Source organism: Lacerta agilis, chromosome 2 (assembly GCF_009819535.1).
Source record: "Lacerta agilis isolate rLacAgi1 chromosome 2, rLacAgi1.pri, whole genome shotgun sequence".
Classification (NCBI taxonomy): Eukaryota; Metazoa; Chordata; class Lepidosauria; order Squamata; family Lacertidae; genus Lacerta; species Lacerta agilis.
In genome coordinates, this window is record NC_046313.1 from 31,016,452 (window position 1) to 31,035,742 (window position 19,291).

The 19,291-nt window shown below is 42.2% G+C and overlaps 1 protein-coding gene across 2 annotated transcripts in view; it reads left to right on the forward strand.

Moving 5' to 3' along the window:
- Positions 1-506: 506 nt before the first annotated feature.
- Positions 507-19,291, forward strand: part of CDR2L (cerebellar degeneration related protein 2 like) — a 29,277-nt gene continuing 10,492 nt past the window's right edge. Inside the window, exons 1-2 of one of the 2 annotated variants that reach the window (XM_033139267.1) lie at positions 507-790; positions 1,325-1,411. In XM_033139267.1, coding sequence (XP_032995158.1) covers positions 1,333-1,411 — 79 coding nt within the window. In that variant the 5' untranslated portion in view covers positions 507-790; positions 1,325-1,332. Of the gene's footprint in view, positions 791-1,261; positions 1,412-19,291 lie in introns of those variants that run through there. The other variant, XM_033139268.1, reaches the window with a different exon arrangement.

Consider the following 19,291-nt stretch of genomic DNA (forward strand, 5'->3'; position numbering starts at 1 on the left):
CTAGATTCTGAACTAAACCCTGGGGAAGGCTGGCTCATTAAATTAAGTTCTTTTGCCAGTAGTTTATATGGGATCACCAGCACCCCTCCGCCAAATACAGATGCAAACCCTTGTTCCAAGCTTTCCTACCCTGTCCTCCACTAGGAAGACTATTTGCCACCTCCAATTGCAAGGAACAATCTTGCCTCCCATCTATTTTAATGAATAAGAGACATGGAATCAGATCCCCCCCCCCCCGCAAGTCGGATTGTTCGTTTATTGTAGCGAGAGCAATGATTTTCCAAAGGAACAATGGCAAGGAATAATGCCAGCATAAGCTGTCGTGAAAACATTCATCGCTGGCTCTTACCCAACACACACATACATCCCCAGCGCGCAAAGTAAAAGCTGTGCAAGCTGCCGTAGTAAAAAGGACCTCCCACTTATGTGCAGATTCACAGATTTGGGTTTTGTTTTGCTTTTTGACTGGCACCCGCTCCACGACTCCGCCCCTAGCTGTCTACATCCTGGAGGAATGCAAGCCTCAAATCCGCCTAGCAGCTAAAATGCATCTGGAATTCCTCTGATGAAAAGGATCGGGCGGGTAAAAAGGAAGAAAAAAAAAGGAAAAGGAGGGAGGTCTGCTCTCCCTCTCCCTCCTCCCCTCCTCCCGCGCCCATGTCTTTTGCATGGAATTTTTTTTGCAGCAGTTCCATGCTAGAGGTCTCCACCGAGCTGCACACATAGGAACTGGCTGCATCGGAAGGTTGCTCTTTCTTTTGTGCATCATCACCCAGCGAAGTCGGCGCAAGTAAGAGAGCCTTTGCAGTCTTCAGGTTCTGCTTTCCGTCCGTAACAAAGACTTAATAATCCCTCCGCCCCCAGCCAGAAAGCAAGATTTTGGCGTGGAGGACAAGAAAAAGGCCGGGGAAATTCGTACGCCACGTCTTCTCTGCTCTCGCTCCCTCGCCAAAGGGCTGATGGAGAGAGAAGGAAGGAAGGTGTTGCAGAGATAGAGGGAGAGGGAGAGAGAGCTCGATGCCTGGTACCACTGCAGCAGCAGCAGCACTGATCACAATAGCACATCTGCAAAGCCATTGTCCCAACCTTACGTCTGCGCAGGATCAGACCTACTGGCCGATTATTCCCAGCCTTAAAGCCAGGCGACTGGATCCTGCCTTCATCAGCTTGGGTCTTTGGGAGAAGATCCCCTCTGCTCCCCCTCCCCCAGCGCCGGTCTTTTCTCACCCTTGATTGTATATCTCTCTCTGCAGTACAGTATCCTCTTTTTGAGAGCTCAGCCTCTCTCTGCTTTACTGCTGTGTTTTGGATGTTTCCGGAGTACGAGAGCTAATGCTGAGCGCCGACAGGATGGAAGAGTTTCAAAGCGAGGAAGAGGAACCCTGGTACGACCAACAGGACTTGGAGCAAGGTAAGGAAACGTATAAAAAACAACAACAACACTATTAGCACCAAAGCCATGACGATCTTCACACAGGGGAAAAGGGATGATGACCTAGCAGAAGGGGATAGGGGCCACAGAAGCAAATAGGCTGGGAAAAGCTTCCTAATCCAACTTCCGAAACGCCATTCTCTCCCTGCCTTCAGTACCTGAAAGACTGCACCATCTCTCAGGGGACCTAAACCATGGCATTGTAAATTTAATATTTCACCGTACACCAATGGGGAACTCTTTAAGTTAAAAGGCCTCTGTAGACCCAGGGAAAGGTGCATACATTTTGTCCCAAGTTATCCTAATGGGGGAAAATACGTCATCATGTCATTAGTGTTCGTGGTGTTAGACCTCTGCAAAAAACGGTCATGGCACTTGATTTGAGTCCCAACTATTTAACTGTTCGCAATCTAGTTTAGATTAGATTAAGTCATGTTGGTTACAGACAATTGTAAATCAGTAAGAACTGACTTGTACAGAAATGGGAGATATATATAATGAGAATGGAGAAAGTTTTCAGTTGCAAACAACCAAAAGTAAGTGAACCATAATTTTTTTTTTAAAGATAGAAATTTGTTTTGTACGTTTTTTTTAAATGAGCAGCCACAAATTTATGCTGTATGCTTTCAACATAAAGCAATATTTGCTGTACAAGCTGCAATGAGCTGCATTTAAAAAATCAAAATATTATTTTTATCAAAATCTTACTGACCACTAGGAAATCTCTCCTTTTCTTATATGAGAGCCTACAAAAATGAACCTTACTATGTTCAGTAAAATAAAGGAATTGAAGATAAACCTACAACTGTAATATTGAATTACATGCAGACATAACAGTTGGTGAGATAATCTCTTCAACTAATAGCTTCACATGGATGCTCATAACCTTAGGAGATTTTGTTGGAACATAAGTTTTCATAACTTCAGTTGCAGAGGAGGAAATGAGAAAAGACTAAACATTCCATTTACAACATCGCACACTTAAGCTAATAAAAAATATGCAGCCTAGATATTAGAGGTGCAAAACATTCATGAAACTGGAGATCAAATCAATACCCTTGTATTGTGGAGACAGAGCCATAGCTAAGCATTTTATATCCCAATGAATTAAGCATGTCCTTAACTCTTAGATGTACTTTGGCCAGGTTGTGGCCTTACATTCGGGGTGGGGGGTGCGTTTCAGCTTGCTCCATCCCATCAAAAGGAAGGCAGGATCCTAAGATGGAATGCAAAAGTGAGGATTCTGTGTTGGGAATCTAGGTTAAAACACAATTGACTTGATCCTGAACAGCATACAACTTGGCCTCAATTTCTTGAGGCAGCATCAAGAAAGTAAATATATTCCCACCCCCCCAAAAAGTGAGGTCAGTATGAGGGCTTGGTTGGTGACACTGAACCCAAAGTGTGACAGTGTTCAAGAACTTATGCTTGCTTATGTGAATGGGAAGGGAGTTTGAATAATATGAAAAGAACTGATGCTTCCAGAGGATGAAAACAATTTGGAGAGCTACCATATCCTTGCATACCATTTAAAAAACTTGAGCCAACACCTAAGTGCCTAGGATGGGATCGAGCCAACAGTAACATTAGCATAACATCAGTAAACATAATTTTCCACTGGCATTGCAGGTGGTGTTCCATGCTGATAAACTGGCACAGTTATTGAGGAACAGGGTCCAGGAAAATAGTGGTTGTAATAAAGAAGCTTAAATCAACTAGGAATATGAACGTGGAGAAGATGTTGAGGTCTGCTATTGCTTAATAACTACAACCACAGTTAATATGTACAATACACAAAGCTGACAAGTACTTACAGTATTGTATTCTGTTGCAACTGCATTGAGCCGGAATAACAGTCTCTGGTTGATTACTGTCTCTTAAGTTTAACACATTATTGCAGGCTTGTCGTTTTTTTAGTTGGGAAATGCAGTAGCTTTTAAAAGATGCAGAGTGTGTTATTCATTGCTAAGAGGATCAGGATGTGAGCCTTCTGGGGGTCACGGAGGCCAGGTAATATTTGGCAGCAGATTCAGACAGGGTCAGTGACCTTTCCTGCAGGTTAAATGCTGGAACTGCTAAAGGCAAAGTAATGTGGGAATGACATCGGTCTTGATAACTCCAGTTTATAATGTGATTTTGCTTGGTTATCAAAGGTGTTCTTTATGTAGGATGAATAAAAGCTGCCTCCCAAGAAGTCAGTACTTTAAGTAGGAATTCAGCAAAGGGTTATTATGATCACTAACCACTTAGCTACTGGTTCATTATACCCACATTCTAAGCACAATATCTCCATACCATACCAGGTTGTTTTCTTTTCTCTGAATTTCCAGCTGTTTGGATATTCACGTCTCTGCCTCAGTAAGTTTGCTTGCATGAACTATCAGTTTAGTTATGTCTTTCACTGCCTAGAAACTTCACATGAGGCAGTTGCGAAGTACTGTATTAACCATTAATAAGTTCTAGGGTTTTCCCCCTTCTAATTAATTATGTCTCTTATCTAAAAGCCATTTTTGAATGATGCACATTGATCCCTCTTGCTCTCTGCTTGTAATACAGGGTATTTAGTATTCTACATGGCTAAAGTCAACTGGTAGCCTATGTGGAATGATGAAATAGCAGCTTCTATTTGTAATACCAGCTTCTGTTTGTAAGGAAAAACAGCTTTCTTTCCCTTGTGCTGCTGAAAATTAAATGAAGAATGTCTTCTGAATTCTGAAGCATGGAGCTTTCAGTTGTGAAGAGAGTACACTGCACATGACCTTGCTCTTCCCCTGACCATCCTCCTCTTCTCCTTGCCCTTAAATATATACCAGCCAAGAATATTTCTCTCCAGTGCAAGACTTCATTTAAAACTAAACTGGAATCAGTTTGGAGAGTATGTGCAAATTTGAGATCTACACACTCTTTGCAGAGTTCCTGTTTCTGAATATAACAGAAGCCTACACCCTTGTCTCTAATAATTTAAGTGGCGTGTTTACTAACTGTTTATGTTATTGCCTGAGAAATACTAGTTCCCTAAGAAAGGGGGATTAGACTAGATGAGGTTTATCTCTTTGCTTTTAGAATGCTTTTCATAGAAAAAAACTACTGGGTATATACAGTGATTTTAGATTTAGTAGTATGACTGAGCCTTTTTCAGGTAATATCAGCTTCTGTATATAGTTTCAGATTTATTTCAGCCATTGAACTTGGAGAATATTGGCAAATGGGTTTATTTTGTTTCCAGCAGTAAGATTTTGTATCTTTTTTATTTTTAGACATGTTTTTATTGTTAACAAACAGCCGGTGGTGGCACTGTAATACTACACTTAAAACAATGCCACTAAGTTGTGGCTTATGTTGCTTTAATGGCTGCAAAGAACAGTCTATAGAAAAACCAGTTTGGCAGAGCAAGAGTGTAAACACGGATTTTGTTTAATCAGAAACCCTTTCCCATTTGCTGAAGAAATGCATTGTGTGGCCTTTTTCCTTTAAGGAAGTCCTGCGATTGGAATGCATGAATGAAGGAAGATAGAGCTGTGGAGAGAAGTGGAGACAAATGAGCCTTGTTTCTGGCAGCTGAAACATGATGATGTGGCTGTACTGACATAATGCAGTAACTTCCCAAGGAATGTTTGCTATGAGAGCTCAAGGGAGTGAACTAGGAAACCTAAACTATAAAGAATCAGGGAAATATTTCTACTTCTTGGCATATTGTTTAGTTCAGAATAAATATACCAGAAGAGAATTGCAGTCAGATGCCAAATAGCCTGCGTAGCCGCTATGGCCCAGCAGGCATGATGTTCATGCAAGTGATACACACAATTATTTCATTTTTTTTCTTGATGTTTTACATTTTTACACACTCTTTTCAAGATGCCTAGGGTGATGTGATTGGTCCCCCATTTTTCCTTATAACAACTCTTGAGTTGGATTAGGCTAAGAGATGGTGATTGTCCCAGGCTTATCAACTGAGAGTCATGGTTTAACATGGATTTTAATTACTTGCATGCGCACACACACACACATATCTGCCATTGTTTATTTCCATTGTGATCCTTGGTGGTAAACAAAGAGGAGGAATATAGTCAACAGCCATTAAAGGGGAGTGGGGGGGATCTGTACTTGCTTTCAGAAATAACAATAGTTTGCTCCAGTAGTGAAGTACTTCACATCCGTTCTGCTTGCACTGCTGTTCTTCTCACCTGTTCCCCACCCTCTTCCTAAGCTGAGAATAAACCATGTAGTAGCTGGTACATAGAGCATGTAAGAAAGGATTCTTCTTTGCATTATGTGATGTGTAAGGATGAAAGAGGCTGCATTGAAAAACACCCATCTACCTAAGTATTTCTCCTACCTGGGAAGACAGAACTCATTACAGGCTTCTCCCAAGCTTTTTTATGTGTTGCATTTGGGGACAAATCAACATATGGAGGGATAGGTTGGAGAAAGGAGTAGAGCCAGCAGGCATGATCCTGACTTCCATCTGTTTAAGGGCCCTGTGTGTCCTGTTTGAACATGGATAGGCTCTTGTATTCATGACTGGGAAACCTTCATTTTTCCAGGATACTAGATTACATACATAGGAGGTTGTGCACTTTCAGGTATATTTGCATGGATTCCATTCATCTGGGACCCATGAGTTCATGGAAGTCCAGGAAAGGACCAGCAGGTGTTTGCTGACCACCAGTAAAGCACTATTGACTTTCAGCTACGCAAAGAGAAGCCATGACAAATTACTGCTAACCAAACATAAACAGTAGGAACACACCTCATAGTAGCTCCAGCAGTAAACCAGACATGAACTGCTAATGCAAACATACCATATGTGTACACTTAAGCCATATAATGTTAATGCCCACACTAGAGCACAGATCTAAGTATTCTTCTCTCTCAGGATCCGTAGTCTGTTTAGGCAAATTGTCTTTTGTTTTGCTCACATGTAACAACACAAAATGATGTTACTGTCTTTCCGGCATTCATTATGCTTCATCCTTGTACCAAGATGTAACTGCTGCACTTTCCACTAGGTGTCTATGAATCTTTTGATACAGAAGAGTAGCTGTTAACTGCAAAAGTTTTTCAAGGGACTGTATTCATTTAAAGGGCTTCAAAGGGATAATTGCCATGTAATATGTTACTTGACGGTAACTAACCTGGAGTATGTTGCAGTGACGACGAATGTGCAGTTACATCCTGTGTCTTCAGCATTGCTAATGCTCCAGTTGTTGTTTTTTAGAATCTGAACATTTTCATAGAGTTTCTGGGCAAATGTATTCAACACATAAAGCAGCAGGTTTTCCACTCATATGAAATGTGAATATATTTTAAAACTTGAACATTTTTTAAAAAGTATATTGCTAGATGAGGAGGTTGATTAAAAACAACGCGGTTGGCAAGAAAAGATTGTTGGATTATGTAAAACCATCCTAATCACAACTTTAGGTAGTTCACAAGAGCATTGCCACCTCATGGCTTGCCCAGAAATTTCTCAGCCAGATTGGACAGTTAGAAATACGTAGTTTAATTATAATTTGCATAATGCATTTTAGGCAATGAACTTGGCCGGCCTTATTGCTAAAGCTGGGGTGTATGTTTTGTTTGATTAGTGGGGAGGCTTTTCGGGTGGAGTTGATAGGGGCCTAAAACTTTCTGCAGTATCTCTCTCTGCACCCAGTTAACAACTCTGAAAGTCAAGTCCGTACATTGCCGGGAATTCAGAAATACATGGGTTATTTTATTGGCTAGGTTTTGTAAACAAATGTACAATAACTCTCATTTCTGACATTGCCAGAAATACTTGCCAGATATACCAGATTGAAGCATTGTGGATAAACAAGGGAATGAAAAAGGTCATTCCATGGAGTGGCAGAAACCTTCCCAACTTGTTTCATAATTCTGGCTGTGCTGCTCTGAAGAAGCGTGATGCAGATTGCCTGGCACTGTGGGCTGTACCGCTGTGATTGGCTGGGTGTTGTTTGACCCAAAATCTGCACAGTCAGAAGGATGCTGCTGGCTATCTTTGCAGTATCTGAAGCCCTTATTTATTTATGAGTCTAAACAAGCAAGTGTGTTCAGCTAGTGGAAACTTTTTCTCTTAACTGCTGAGCTGCCATACTGCTAGACCAGTGGCCTATGTAAGATGCAGAGGCAAAGATTATATTTAGTTATTAAATTTAGAGCAGGGAAACTCTTTTCAACCCAAGGGCCAGAGGCCAAAGTAGGTGGTGGAGCTATTAATGTGATTCCCCCCCCCCTTTGTACAGTAGGCTACTTTCTTCACGCACACATCCCTCTCTTATCTTTCATCCAAGCAAGCAACTCGAGTTCAAGGGCATACTCCAGCCAGGAAAAACACTCAAAGAAGGTGTGGAGGAGGCCTGGGGAGGGGTGTGGCCTGAGGAGAGTTCAGAGGGCCACTATAGAGGCATAAAATGCCACATTCGGCCCTCGCTTGGTTTTAGAGCCTCTTTCAGCATTAAAATAATAATAATTGTGGGCACAGGAGTGCTTCATGAATAATTTCCACAGTTAAATTGTATTATAGGAAATACTAATGCAATCAGCCTTAAGTAGAGCAGGACGATATCAGCCCTTTGACGATATACCGTGATGTTGAAAAAACTGCATCTGCCTCTGCCCACGAGGCACCTGAAGAAACTGCCCCAGCTTTCACCTCTCACCTCACAACTCATTTTGTCCTCTCATTTTGTAGCAGTATTCACATGGATTAAAAATGTAATGTGGAAAGGCAGCCCCTTCCATGGACTAGATTCTGGTCACTGGAACATGTCAAGGAGATTCTGAAATTGATTTTCTAATCCACCCCCCAAATCTCCTGGAGAAAGGGAATTATTTATGCACAGATTGATCTGTAACTTCCCATGAGAACATCCTATGGAATATCTTTTTAGCCCATGGTTCCAAATGCAGGAGAGAGTAGAATTAGAAGGAAATTGCAGTTAGAAAGTCAAGCCAGTGGGTGATTGGAGGCCAGGGGGGAAGCAGAATGGATCCTCTGAACCTTGGAATGACCACCTGGCTGCAGATGTTTCTCCCTATCTAATCTAAAAATAGAAACATTTGCCTCATGAATCCTAAATGTCATCCCAACCCTAGCAACATAGACTTGTATTAGTCATTTGTGGCACGTCAGCAGCCTGGGGGGGGGGGGAGGGAAGCAATTTGTTTTGCAACTTAGAAAAACCTTCCTGAATACCTGCCTGAAATTATTTTTTAAATGGGCACAATCCAGCACTCCTGTTGGAATCAATGAGACTGGAAATCAAAGGGTCTTACATTCTGCCGGATCACAACCTCTGCTAAATTGCCAATATCATCTTTCAGTAATGCAGTCTTTTGCTGCTGCTTCTTTTTCATTTTTGCTATCATTTTTTGATAGCTGATAGTTTTAGCCTTTTATCATATGACTGGTCTTCTATGCCTATTAATATTCCAATATTTCTCTGATTTACTCCCTTTAATAGTGAACTCAGGTGCTGAGGGTCAACAGAATTGGAGACCAAAGGGGAGCCGTTAGGAAACAAGATGGGGGAGGTATCAGCATCCTCAGGGAAACCCCAAGATTTGCAAACTAAGTCTTTTTTTTTAAGTGGCAGCCTCTCTCCCCCAAAAAACAGTCGAAGGACTTTGTAGCCACAGAACACTGAGAGTCTGGTTGCAAAAGAAAACCCGGGAAGGGCATTTGAGGTATAGAAGTATCCTGGAGGAAAGGCATAGCTAGCTGGCTGCAACCTTGAACAGGATTGTTCCTTTTAGGAGATAACGATATACTGCAACATTTTGGTTGCAGGTCCCACTTGTTCCATACTATTTGTCACCATCCTTGTGTCTTTACTGTGCCACTATCATACTACATGAAGCATGAAGGAGATTCTTATGTGCGTTCGAAGTAAATGGGTACAAGGCTCCGAAGGAAGGTGCGGTTTGGAACGGTGCTCTTGAGAATGAATAGTAATGGCTCTGCACCATTGGCTCCTTCCCAGAAAATTATTATTATTTCTGCTCAGTCACCTACACAAGAGTGCAGCAGTGAGTGCAAAAGATTATGGGGACTAGGTAGCCTGTTTCTGAAGACTCGAACAACACAGGTAATGAGCTGGTTATGTTGAGGGCTGAAGAATAAAGCAACCATGAGGTTGATCGGGATCCCCAGCTTCATATGACGCACTGATGAAGAAAGGAGTTTGGGAGTTTCTGCAGTGCAGCTCCTTCCCACATGACTATGGTAATGTAAGAAGCTCCAGGCCACATGGGAGGTGAGTGTGCTGCATCTCCTCCCCACACCAGCAGGATTCCTCCTGGAATCTAGGACAGAAGCTGGTGTAGGAACAGGCTGCAGCAGGGGCTCCTCATATGTGGCCAAGTCTTCGGATGCTCTCTTCATGGTGCAGGAAGAAGCAGGCTGAAGCATCTCCGTTGCCACTGAGGTAACACAAGAAGTGGCTCTGTGTTCACAGCAACCCAGATTCACAGTGTTCACAGTAGACGTTTATGCCTCTTGATTGCTCTACCTTAGCGTATCTCTGAAAGGTAGCTGCAAGCACAGACTCTTCCTGATTTAGTAAAAGTATGCAAGGATCACCCAGGTTGTAGACAAGTATGGGGACAGGGGAAAGGTTATTTATTGTTGGCAAAATGCTGGGAAATTCAGTGTAATGAAGAAATGCCAACTGAGACATCTTAAATGCCACGTAACCACCTAAACGTTGGTAAGCGTTTCATAGAATCATAGAATTTATGGTTTCTGTTTTCATACTGATTAAATGGTTTATATTAGGCTGCTCTGAAGAAGACCGGGCATCTTAGAATACCCTGGGGCAGTAAAAGTGCTCAAGGAATGTGGTCCAGATGGTGCCCTTTGTTCCTCTTGCAGAAGAGTTCTTTCCCAGGGAACACAGGCCCATAAACTGGATTAAAGTATCATGGTGTTGACCTGTGGGAAGCAGAAGTTACTGCTGGCAAATCAGATTGAGCCACTCTTCATTTTGATTCTGGTGTAGTTGGTCAGAAACTACATGATTCACATATTGTTGCACTAAGAACATAGAAAGAGTCTGCTGGATCAGGCCAGTGGCCCATCCTGCTCTCACAGTGGCCAACCTCTCCCTTCTATGCCCTTCAGCTTTCTATATACTTCATGAATTTCCCAGATGGAGCTTCTTGTTCCCCTGGTGTTTATTGCTGCTGAAATATGTGTGTGCATAATTATTCTATATTGATTTTATATTTTAATTTTTAGCCATCTTTACTTTTAAGTTCAGATTTCTTAGCTTAGCTTAGCTCTTAAGATTTAGCTTTCTTTTGTTAATGGAATGTATGTTGAAACCCTTTGTATCTCTTCTTGTGAAGTCCCATCTGCCATTCTCAGAGACATTTGAATCCATAATTACAGAAACATTTGCTAATTTTGCTGTAATCATGCCGTTTCCTTGACTCAGCCTCTGTGATTAACATTCTTTGAATTGCCCTTTGCTAATGGTGATTTCGTTGTTTCTACAGAAAAGTCCTTACCCCTGTTCTTTGTGATGTCATTTTGCAACAGACAACTGCCTTGGGTTTCTTTTACAATCAAGCAGTGTATAAATGTTATGAAATAAAATAAATAAAGAACTAACTTTCCTTACTAACGTTGAAGTAGGTTTTGCTATTGGGGTTTGGCATACTAGATGGACCAGTTTATTGCATATATTTTGCATCTCTGCCAACCAGGGAAGAGCGTCTTACTTTGGTTTCTAACATGTACTAGATAATCTGTGCATTTCTGTAACCCTGACGTATTGATCTATTAGCTGTGGTCTAAACCACAGAGCCTAGGGCTTGCCGATCAGAAGGTCGGTGGCTCGAATCCCCGCGACGGAGAGAGCTCCCGTTGCTCAGTCCCAGCTCCTGCCCACCTAGCAGTTCGAAAGCACATCAAAGTGCAAGTAGTTAAGTAGGTACTGCTCCGGCGGGAAGGTAAACGGCGTTTCCGTGCGCTGCTCTGGTTCACCAGAAGCGGCTTAGTCATGCTGGCCATATGACCCAGAAGCTGTACGCCGGCTCCCTCTGCCTATTGAGCGAGATGAGTACGCAACCCCAGAATCGTCCGCGACTGGACCTAAAGGTCAGCGGTACCTTTACCTTCATTAGCTAGAAGGATCTTTTCTGCTTCCTATCTACCACTTGCAACTCATTCAACCAGTCTCACCCTTAAAAACAACATGTGAGCTGTATGAGAACTATATTTTTAAAATCTATATGGGTGCTCTGAGCTGCAGTTAGCACCACTTCCAATGCTCCAACAGGAAGTGTGAGCATGATTCCTAGGCTTTATGCTTACCTGCCGCTACAGACGCCTGAAAGGTGGTGTGGCTCGTGGTAGAGAAAGCAGGTTCTCCAGACACTAATGAGTGGCTGCAGATTGAACAGCAGGTTCTTTTCCTTCATGCAACTACTTTGCTATCCACATACTTTTAAGTGGCTGCATTAGCTAAAGGAGATTTTTTTTTTAAAGATACTTTTCTTGATGGGGAGGCTGATGAGAGGAGAGGAGTGCTTTGTGGTTCAACTAAAGAGAAACTGATTTTTTGGGGGGGAGGGATCTAGTTATGGGCATCAATACATTAAGGGAGGGTTTATCTATAGATTATCTGAGAAATCAACTGGTTAGCTTTCTGAGAAATAGGTACTGTATTGTGTTGCAGCCCCCCCCCCCAAAAAAAAGTGACCTCAGACAAGTGGCTTGGTGTTTGGAGGACCAGGCTCTTGCTTGTCTCTTCGCCTCATTGGTTTGCCTTCTATGAAATGGGTATTGTGTTGCACTAAGCAAATGGGGTGCTTCAATGAATTGCTTAGTGTTTTCAGCTCTGAGAGAGAGAGAGAGAGAAAATAGCCTGTGCATTGTAACTTCTCGGCTTCCACATCTGTAAAATGGGTAATTTTTTTTAATAGAAAGACTTCTGCCTCCTTAATTCCTCGATCATACCATGTGTGACTTCATGCAACTCAGTAGCATGGCTCATTTTCTTGAGGCATCTATCTGCTCTTCGTGTATGTTATTTTCTGCTTACTGTTCGTAGCACAGTTGCCGCCTGGATTGCCTTTCATTTCTGGGGTCTTGATATCATGTGTGGATAAGCATTGCCTTTGCAATCACATGCAGTAGTATACATCTTAGATTAGTATAGAGTGTTTTTATTGGGGGGGGGGGGCTGCCAACTTGCCAAGCTCTACCTCTTCTCTTTGACATGCCAGACTCAGTGGTTGTATTTGTAACTACCTCACTTTAGGAGGCACCGGTTGCCGCTGTGTTCTTGATTCCTGAACTGATGCTCTGTTTTCTAAAAGGAATCTTAGGGCCAATTTAAATGTTCAGCAAAATCAAGCAGTAAAACGTTCCCTTGTTGTCCCACACTAGACTCAGGTGTGCAAAGCCAAATGCTTCTTTTGAATGTGTGGAGACTATTTGTCATGGGATATCGTTCGGACTGGCAAAGTCCCTCCTTAGCCAGTTGAAATGACCAGCAAGGACAAATTCCACTTCTTAATTGTGCTTAAGCTGGCCTTTTTATTGTGTTTTTTTAAATAAAAACAACAACAACAACAACAACAACAACATACTAACATGGTTTCTTTATTTGCCATTGAGTTGTTCAAAGCCCTTGTCAAATGCTTGAAAAATAGTGTGTGTGTGTGTGTATATATCTAGTGTTTGTGTATGTATATATGTAATATAATACAATCTACACTGAGGTGGGTTAAATGGACAGCTGGCAATTAGAGCGTGTTGTGTCAACCTTCATCATTTTACACTGATGATTATGAATTCCACAATTGGTTCAGTTGTAAAGAAAGGCTAGCAACCTCAACTCTGGTTAGCTTAGTCTGGAGTCATGAGTGTTACATTTCCAGAGGGGTAGACATGTTAAAACTTACAGCAAAAGCTACAGAGAGGCTTGTGGCACCTTAAAGGCTAGTTGCCTAACCTAGAGTCCTCGTCAGGTTGCTGTGGAGCAGAGGAATGATGAATGAAGGTCATGAGGTTCCTAAAAAGCATGTCATAAAAAGCTTCCTGACGCTGTATAAATTTTAAAAAGCTTTAAAATCTCCGGAGGTTGAAACACAAGAAGTTAAAGGCAGGGATAAACCTTTAAATCTGCCTTCTTTGTCTTGAAAGACCTGCAAACAAAATGTGGCTTTGGAGACCAGTATTACCTGAGACATCAAAAATGCCCAAAGTAAGCCCTCTCAGGACATAGGAGATGATATCAGATAATGTGTCGTGGCCTCCTTAAGCACACTTAAGAAAGCAGTTGAGACCCGAACAGCAAGAGCCTTGGAAACATCTACTGATCACATAATTTGTCTCAGATCAAGGAGAGAAGACAGACTCAAAAGGCTAAACAAAGCGACAAATATTAGTAGATAAGGTGAGCAATATTTTCATGGAAGATGCAGATACTGTACTTAAACCTATGCCTCAAAACAGATAAAGATCCTCTCCCCGGCGAAGTTTTGTTAGACTCCTTCCCTTCCCCAGGGCTACAACGGTTTAACATAAAGGTACAGTGGAACTTTTGTGAGCGATGTCCCCACCATCTGCCAAGGCTTTAATAAAAAACAAGGTTGTGGGACATTGAACGCCAGGAACTAACAGCAGCAGCAGAGAAAATATGTTCCCCTCTTTACTTTCAACTTTCTTGGGCACATGAAATTAACCACAATTATCTTGAATTTTTGCTTAACCCAGAAGAAAGAAGGGCATTTTCACTGGCCAGGTTTAATTCAAATCCATCAAACCTCCTTTGGGGAAAGTTCTCTGGAATGGAGATAGAATTTGCCCATGTGAAGACCATCAGGTGGAAACTCTTTCACAAATGGTTCTCAGATGTAAACTATATGCTGATCTCCGCCAGCAGTTCCTAGATCAACTCTGTATCCCCAATTGGAAACCAGAGTTGGAGGTCATACATTTTCTACTACTGGGGAATGATCAGGAGCTCACCAAGTTAGTGGCTGAATATATTTATTTGGTTTTTTGTCGACGAAACACATTGCAGACGTCTGATCTCCCTGGAGACCTTGAGACGTAACGTTAGATTGCATTGCTCCTTTTCATTTGAGAAATGTTCTGTGTCACTGGGGAGGTGGTAATTCTGTCTTGATTGCTATGGATGTTTGTATGTGTTGCCAATAAAAGGTTTGAACAGAACAGATACTGTACTGTCTTCACTTTGGAGGCTTCAAAAAAGGAGCTGAAAATTATTTTCTTTGTTAACACCTGCATTAAAGGAGCTTTAGCACTGGAACACGCGACTAGGAGCAGAGCAGTCTCTACAGGCCTCTTTTGACATTGTTACGTTTCTGCATTTTCACGACCTGAAAACTATTAAGAAAGAGCAGCGACTGTTAAAGCATGAAGTTGAAGCATGAAGGGTATTGTATTTCAGTATTTCAAGGTCTCTCTGTGGAAATGATGCGTAAGTCCAAATTTTTGAACTCATCACAGTCCTAATAGTTGAAGGATTACAACAATGAGGGGGACTTGCTGTGTTGTGTTTGAAGTGTGTGGTGGCAATAAGACACCACACACTTAGCAGCTAGATTAACCATTTTTACAAGTATAAAGGACCAGAAGAAGAAGAACTGAGGCAGCCCCCAGATTGTATCATACAGGAATCCAAAGGAGCTTGCTTTCTGAAACAGACCCACAGCCCAAACTGAGTCATGATTTGCTGAGACCAAATTGAATCCAAGTTACCGTATGTGGATCCCTCCCTCATCCCTAAAGGCAACTGAAAACCTCTGAATATGACCAATTGTGTTTTGAATAAACCACAGTCATAGGTGGGAGTTGTGGGGGAAGGAAGAAAATTTGAAACAGGTCACTCGAAAAAATAGTGTAATGGAATGACTTCTGGAAGATGGCATTAGAATCATTTGTAACATCTCAGTAAGATTCGAGCACTAATAACATGGTATGTTTGAAAAGCTGAATTCCTTCTGGAACAAGAGATATGAACAAGCTTACATCCTTGGTGTTAGATCAAAGGAGAACTGTTTCAAAGTTGTGGCATTTTGGTACATTACCTGAGAGGCTTAAACACTTTATAAAGATGGAGATGCTTGGAATGTCCTGATGTTCTTGGTTACTAACTTGCATTTCTGGTGGCCTTGGCTAGCGATTCAGTGAGCTTTTCCAGCTGGATGAAAAGGTCTCTGCCTAAGGCGATTATTTTGAATTGATTTTAAACCACTGTTCGGTTGTTTTTGGTACTGTTTTTAAAACGATGTTTAGCTTGTCTTATGGTAAGCATGGAAATCGCCTGGTGACACATGTAAAGGTAATTCATAAATTAATAAATAATAATAATTCTGGATATGTGTCCTTCACAGAAAGTACAATGGTTGGAATTACAGTCACTGGCCATACTGGTTGGGAAAAAACATCAAAAGATAACTACCTGGCTTTATAAAATAAGCTAGATGCTCAATTTAATGATAAATCATCTAAACCATTAAAAGAGACAGATTAGATTTATAAATTATAGGGGATATTCTAAAGATGGACAAACTAAATCTGGGGTCAAAATAGATTATTTTATAGCAAACTTTTGGCCTATTATTGGTGAATGATTGAGCCAGCATTCATATATCTATATCTATATCTATATCTATCTATCTATTCCTGAGATTAGTCCTGAGAAATATAGAAGGATTTATTTGAATTAAACCCTAACTCAATATAGAGTTTGATTAATGGATGAATTAAACAAGGATCTAGTCAGCCCTTTCCTTGGTGGGATAAGGAACTGTAGGGACAACAATAGGATTGGTTAATTCTTTCCTTGTGTTGCACTTTTTGTGAAGGAACAATTAATATACTGGTATATTTTTTTAAGTTGCCCTAGAGCTGATCTGATTGTGACAAATGTGTTGGGTCACCCAGAGCAAGCTCTGTCACCATGGCAACATGGTTCCTGAGCTGGTGTTATTTCATTCTACAGTGACTTTCTGGCTTGCTTCCGGCTTTGTGTTTTCTTACTGCAAGGCTATCTGCCCTCCTTGTTGCTCTTGACATAATTTGTCTTAACTGCTCTGACAAAAGACAGCTGCTAGAACTCCTCCTTCAAGACATCTTGAATAATATTTAACATATTAATTCCAAATCTGCCTGTATGTTTGCATAGAAGTGCTAATACTTTTGATTTTACAGAAAAATTGCAGTGACCCTCTTCGTAAGTGGATTTAGGATTGCAGCCTCCTAAATCCCACTGGATTTAGTGGGACATAAAGGTAAACGGACTCCCGACCATTAGGTCCAGTCGTGTCCAACTCTGGGGTTGCAGCGCTCATCTTGTGTTACTGGCCGAGGGAGCTGGCGTACAGCTTCCGGGTCATGTGGCCAGCATGACTAAGCCGCTTCTGGTGAACCAGAACAGCACACTGAAACGGTGTTTACCTTCCCGCCGGACATGCCTTCCTTGCACTGGACATGCTTTCGAACTGCTAGGTTGGCAGGAGCTGGGACCGAGCAACAGGAAGCTCACCCCGTCGCGGGGATTTGAACTGCCGACCTTCTGATCGGCAAGCACCAAGCCTCTGTGGTTTAGACACAGTGCCACCCACGTCTCCTGATGTTACTGGACTACAACTCCTATCAGCCCTGATCACTGGCCATGCTGGCTGGGGCTGATGGGAGTAAGAGGATTCATATGTTCAAGTAGGAGTGCCTGGCACAATAGGGGAGTGGCATGGAGCCACCCTCCTAACTACTGGCATTGCTGCTGAATGGGGCAGGGCAGCTGCTACTGGTGTACCCACATAGCCATAACCTCACTACCCCTCGGCTTCCACCCTGTCCAGGACAAAGCTCCTGCTTTAAGTCATACTGTACACTTTTAATTCCACACATGCTGTTGCTGGTGTCCGTGTGTGCAGAGTTCCTAGTTGTGTAGAAGCAAATGTGATTGTTGAAAGCAGCAGTTCTTTTAAGATGTTACTTGAAACTGAAAAACCTCGTTGCCTCCCGATAAAGACGTCCTCAGTTGCAGAAAAGAATAATAATTTTCCTACACTTTTTTCTCTTATACCTTTTACAGCTCCTGCAAAAAAAATTATTGGTTTTTAAAATCATGATGCTGGATCCCGGGCATTCCTAATCCACTTAAACTGAACCTCAGCAAATTAAATTGGAAGCCATATGGTGGGACAAGGCTGATGTAATCCTCGGATACGCAGGGAGAACTCTGCTCTTTGTTACCTGGAGTGAGGCAGCACGATTGTTTCTGGTTCTATCAGCTTCCAAATAATAATTTTAAAAAAGATGATGTAGGAGAAGAAGAGCACATCAGTCACAGCCCAAGGAGCTAATGAATATGACATTTCCCTTTTGACACAAGCTGGAACATATTATTTTCCTCTTCCAGTAGTTAACTCCTCTTTGTCACGCTTCCAATCTCTTGGGGGCATTTTGAAACCTGGAGGTGGCTCCCATAAAAATCTCTTTACCCGTAAATGCAATCCGCTCTTAATCAGACCCATTCGGGGAGTGCAGCTGCCAGACCAGGTCATTCCGCATCGTTATGATTATTAAAATTAAGAGCTTGTCACTTCTCAGAGTTCACTCTGGGGTATAGTGTTCGGAGCCGGTAATCGGGTTCCCAAGGAATAATCAACATAGATAACAAGGATCTTAGGAATACATCTAAAGCCCTTGGCCAGCCTCTGGATGTAATTTGGTGCTTCTCTCGTACTACTTGTCAGGTTTTAAGCAGGGAAGGACAATTAGGAAAAGCCTAATCTGATTACTAATTAACAATTCTATATTTGCATACTGTTGCAAATGCAACACAGGACACATGCACCCAGATTTAGTTATTTCCCACCATTCTAGCATATTCAAATCCCACAATCAATAGGCTCAGTGAGCTTAATTATACCAATAGTATTGCCATGTGTGCCTTTACAGAGGGTAGCCCTCCGTTTGAAGAGCTGTCCAGTCCATGACTGGTTGAAAGTTCAAGGCTCCTGCTGTTCTTTCTTTTCACAGCAGACTGTGAAGCCACATAGGTCGAACCTGTTCCTACTATGATATGATAGTGCATCTTTCTAAATGTGCACCTCTGTGTCATCAATCAGCATATGCAACTTTTGAGCAAATCAGTGTCATCTTCCAACTTTTCTTTAGACTGATGCATTTCCTCTCCTGTTTTTTTGCGGTGTATAACTGGCCCGCCGTCTGTACAACCTTTGCCCAAAGTGAGCCGAGGTGCAGGGTGCAATTCCAAAAAGTGCTAATTTACCAGAAGGCATTTGGATTCCATTCCTGTTAATTCCTATCTGAAGCCTGACGTCTACACTTACGGAGAATAGGGAGGACAGCAGAGGAAGGTGTGTATTTGTGTGGGTGGGTGTCTGGCCTACTGCTTCTGCTATAGCAACCAGTTCAGAACAATAGCTCCCCAGAAGCATTGCTCATTAAAGTCCAGGGGAACCAGGAGGAAAGGCAATGATTCAATTAGCACCTCTGTGGCAGCACTGCCCCCTTTGGCTTCCCAGCAGGGTGGGATAATTAGGACAATTTATCCTACAGCTGCGCTGCCCCAGAGAGAGAGAGAGAGAGAGAGAGAGAGAGAGAGAGAGAGAGAGAGAGACAGAGACCCTCCTTAAACGGGCAGGTGCAGCTGACTTTTCCTGACACGCGAAGGAGTCTATGGCAACTTGTCCCCCAGGCAGCAGCCACCAACACTCCCAAGTCTTCTCACACATTCATCGACAAATAGAGGATCAGATCAGACAGACACCGGCAGAGGCAGCTGTGAAGAGTCTGGTGGGAAGAGATGGCTTTGTGCCCCCAGGCTGAGCGGGGCTCTTGTC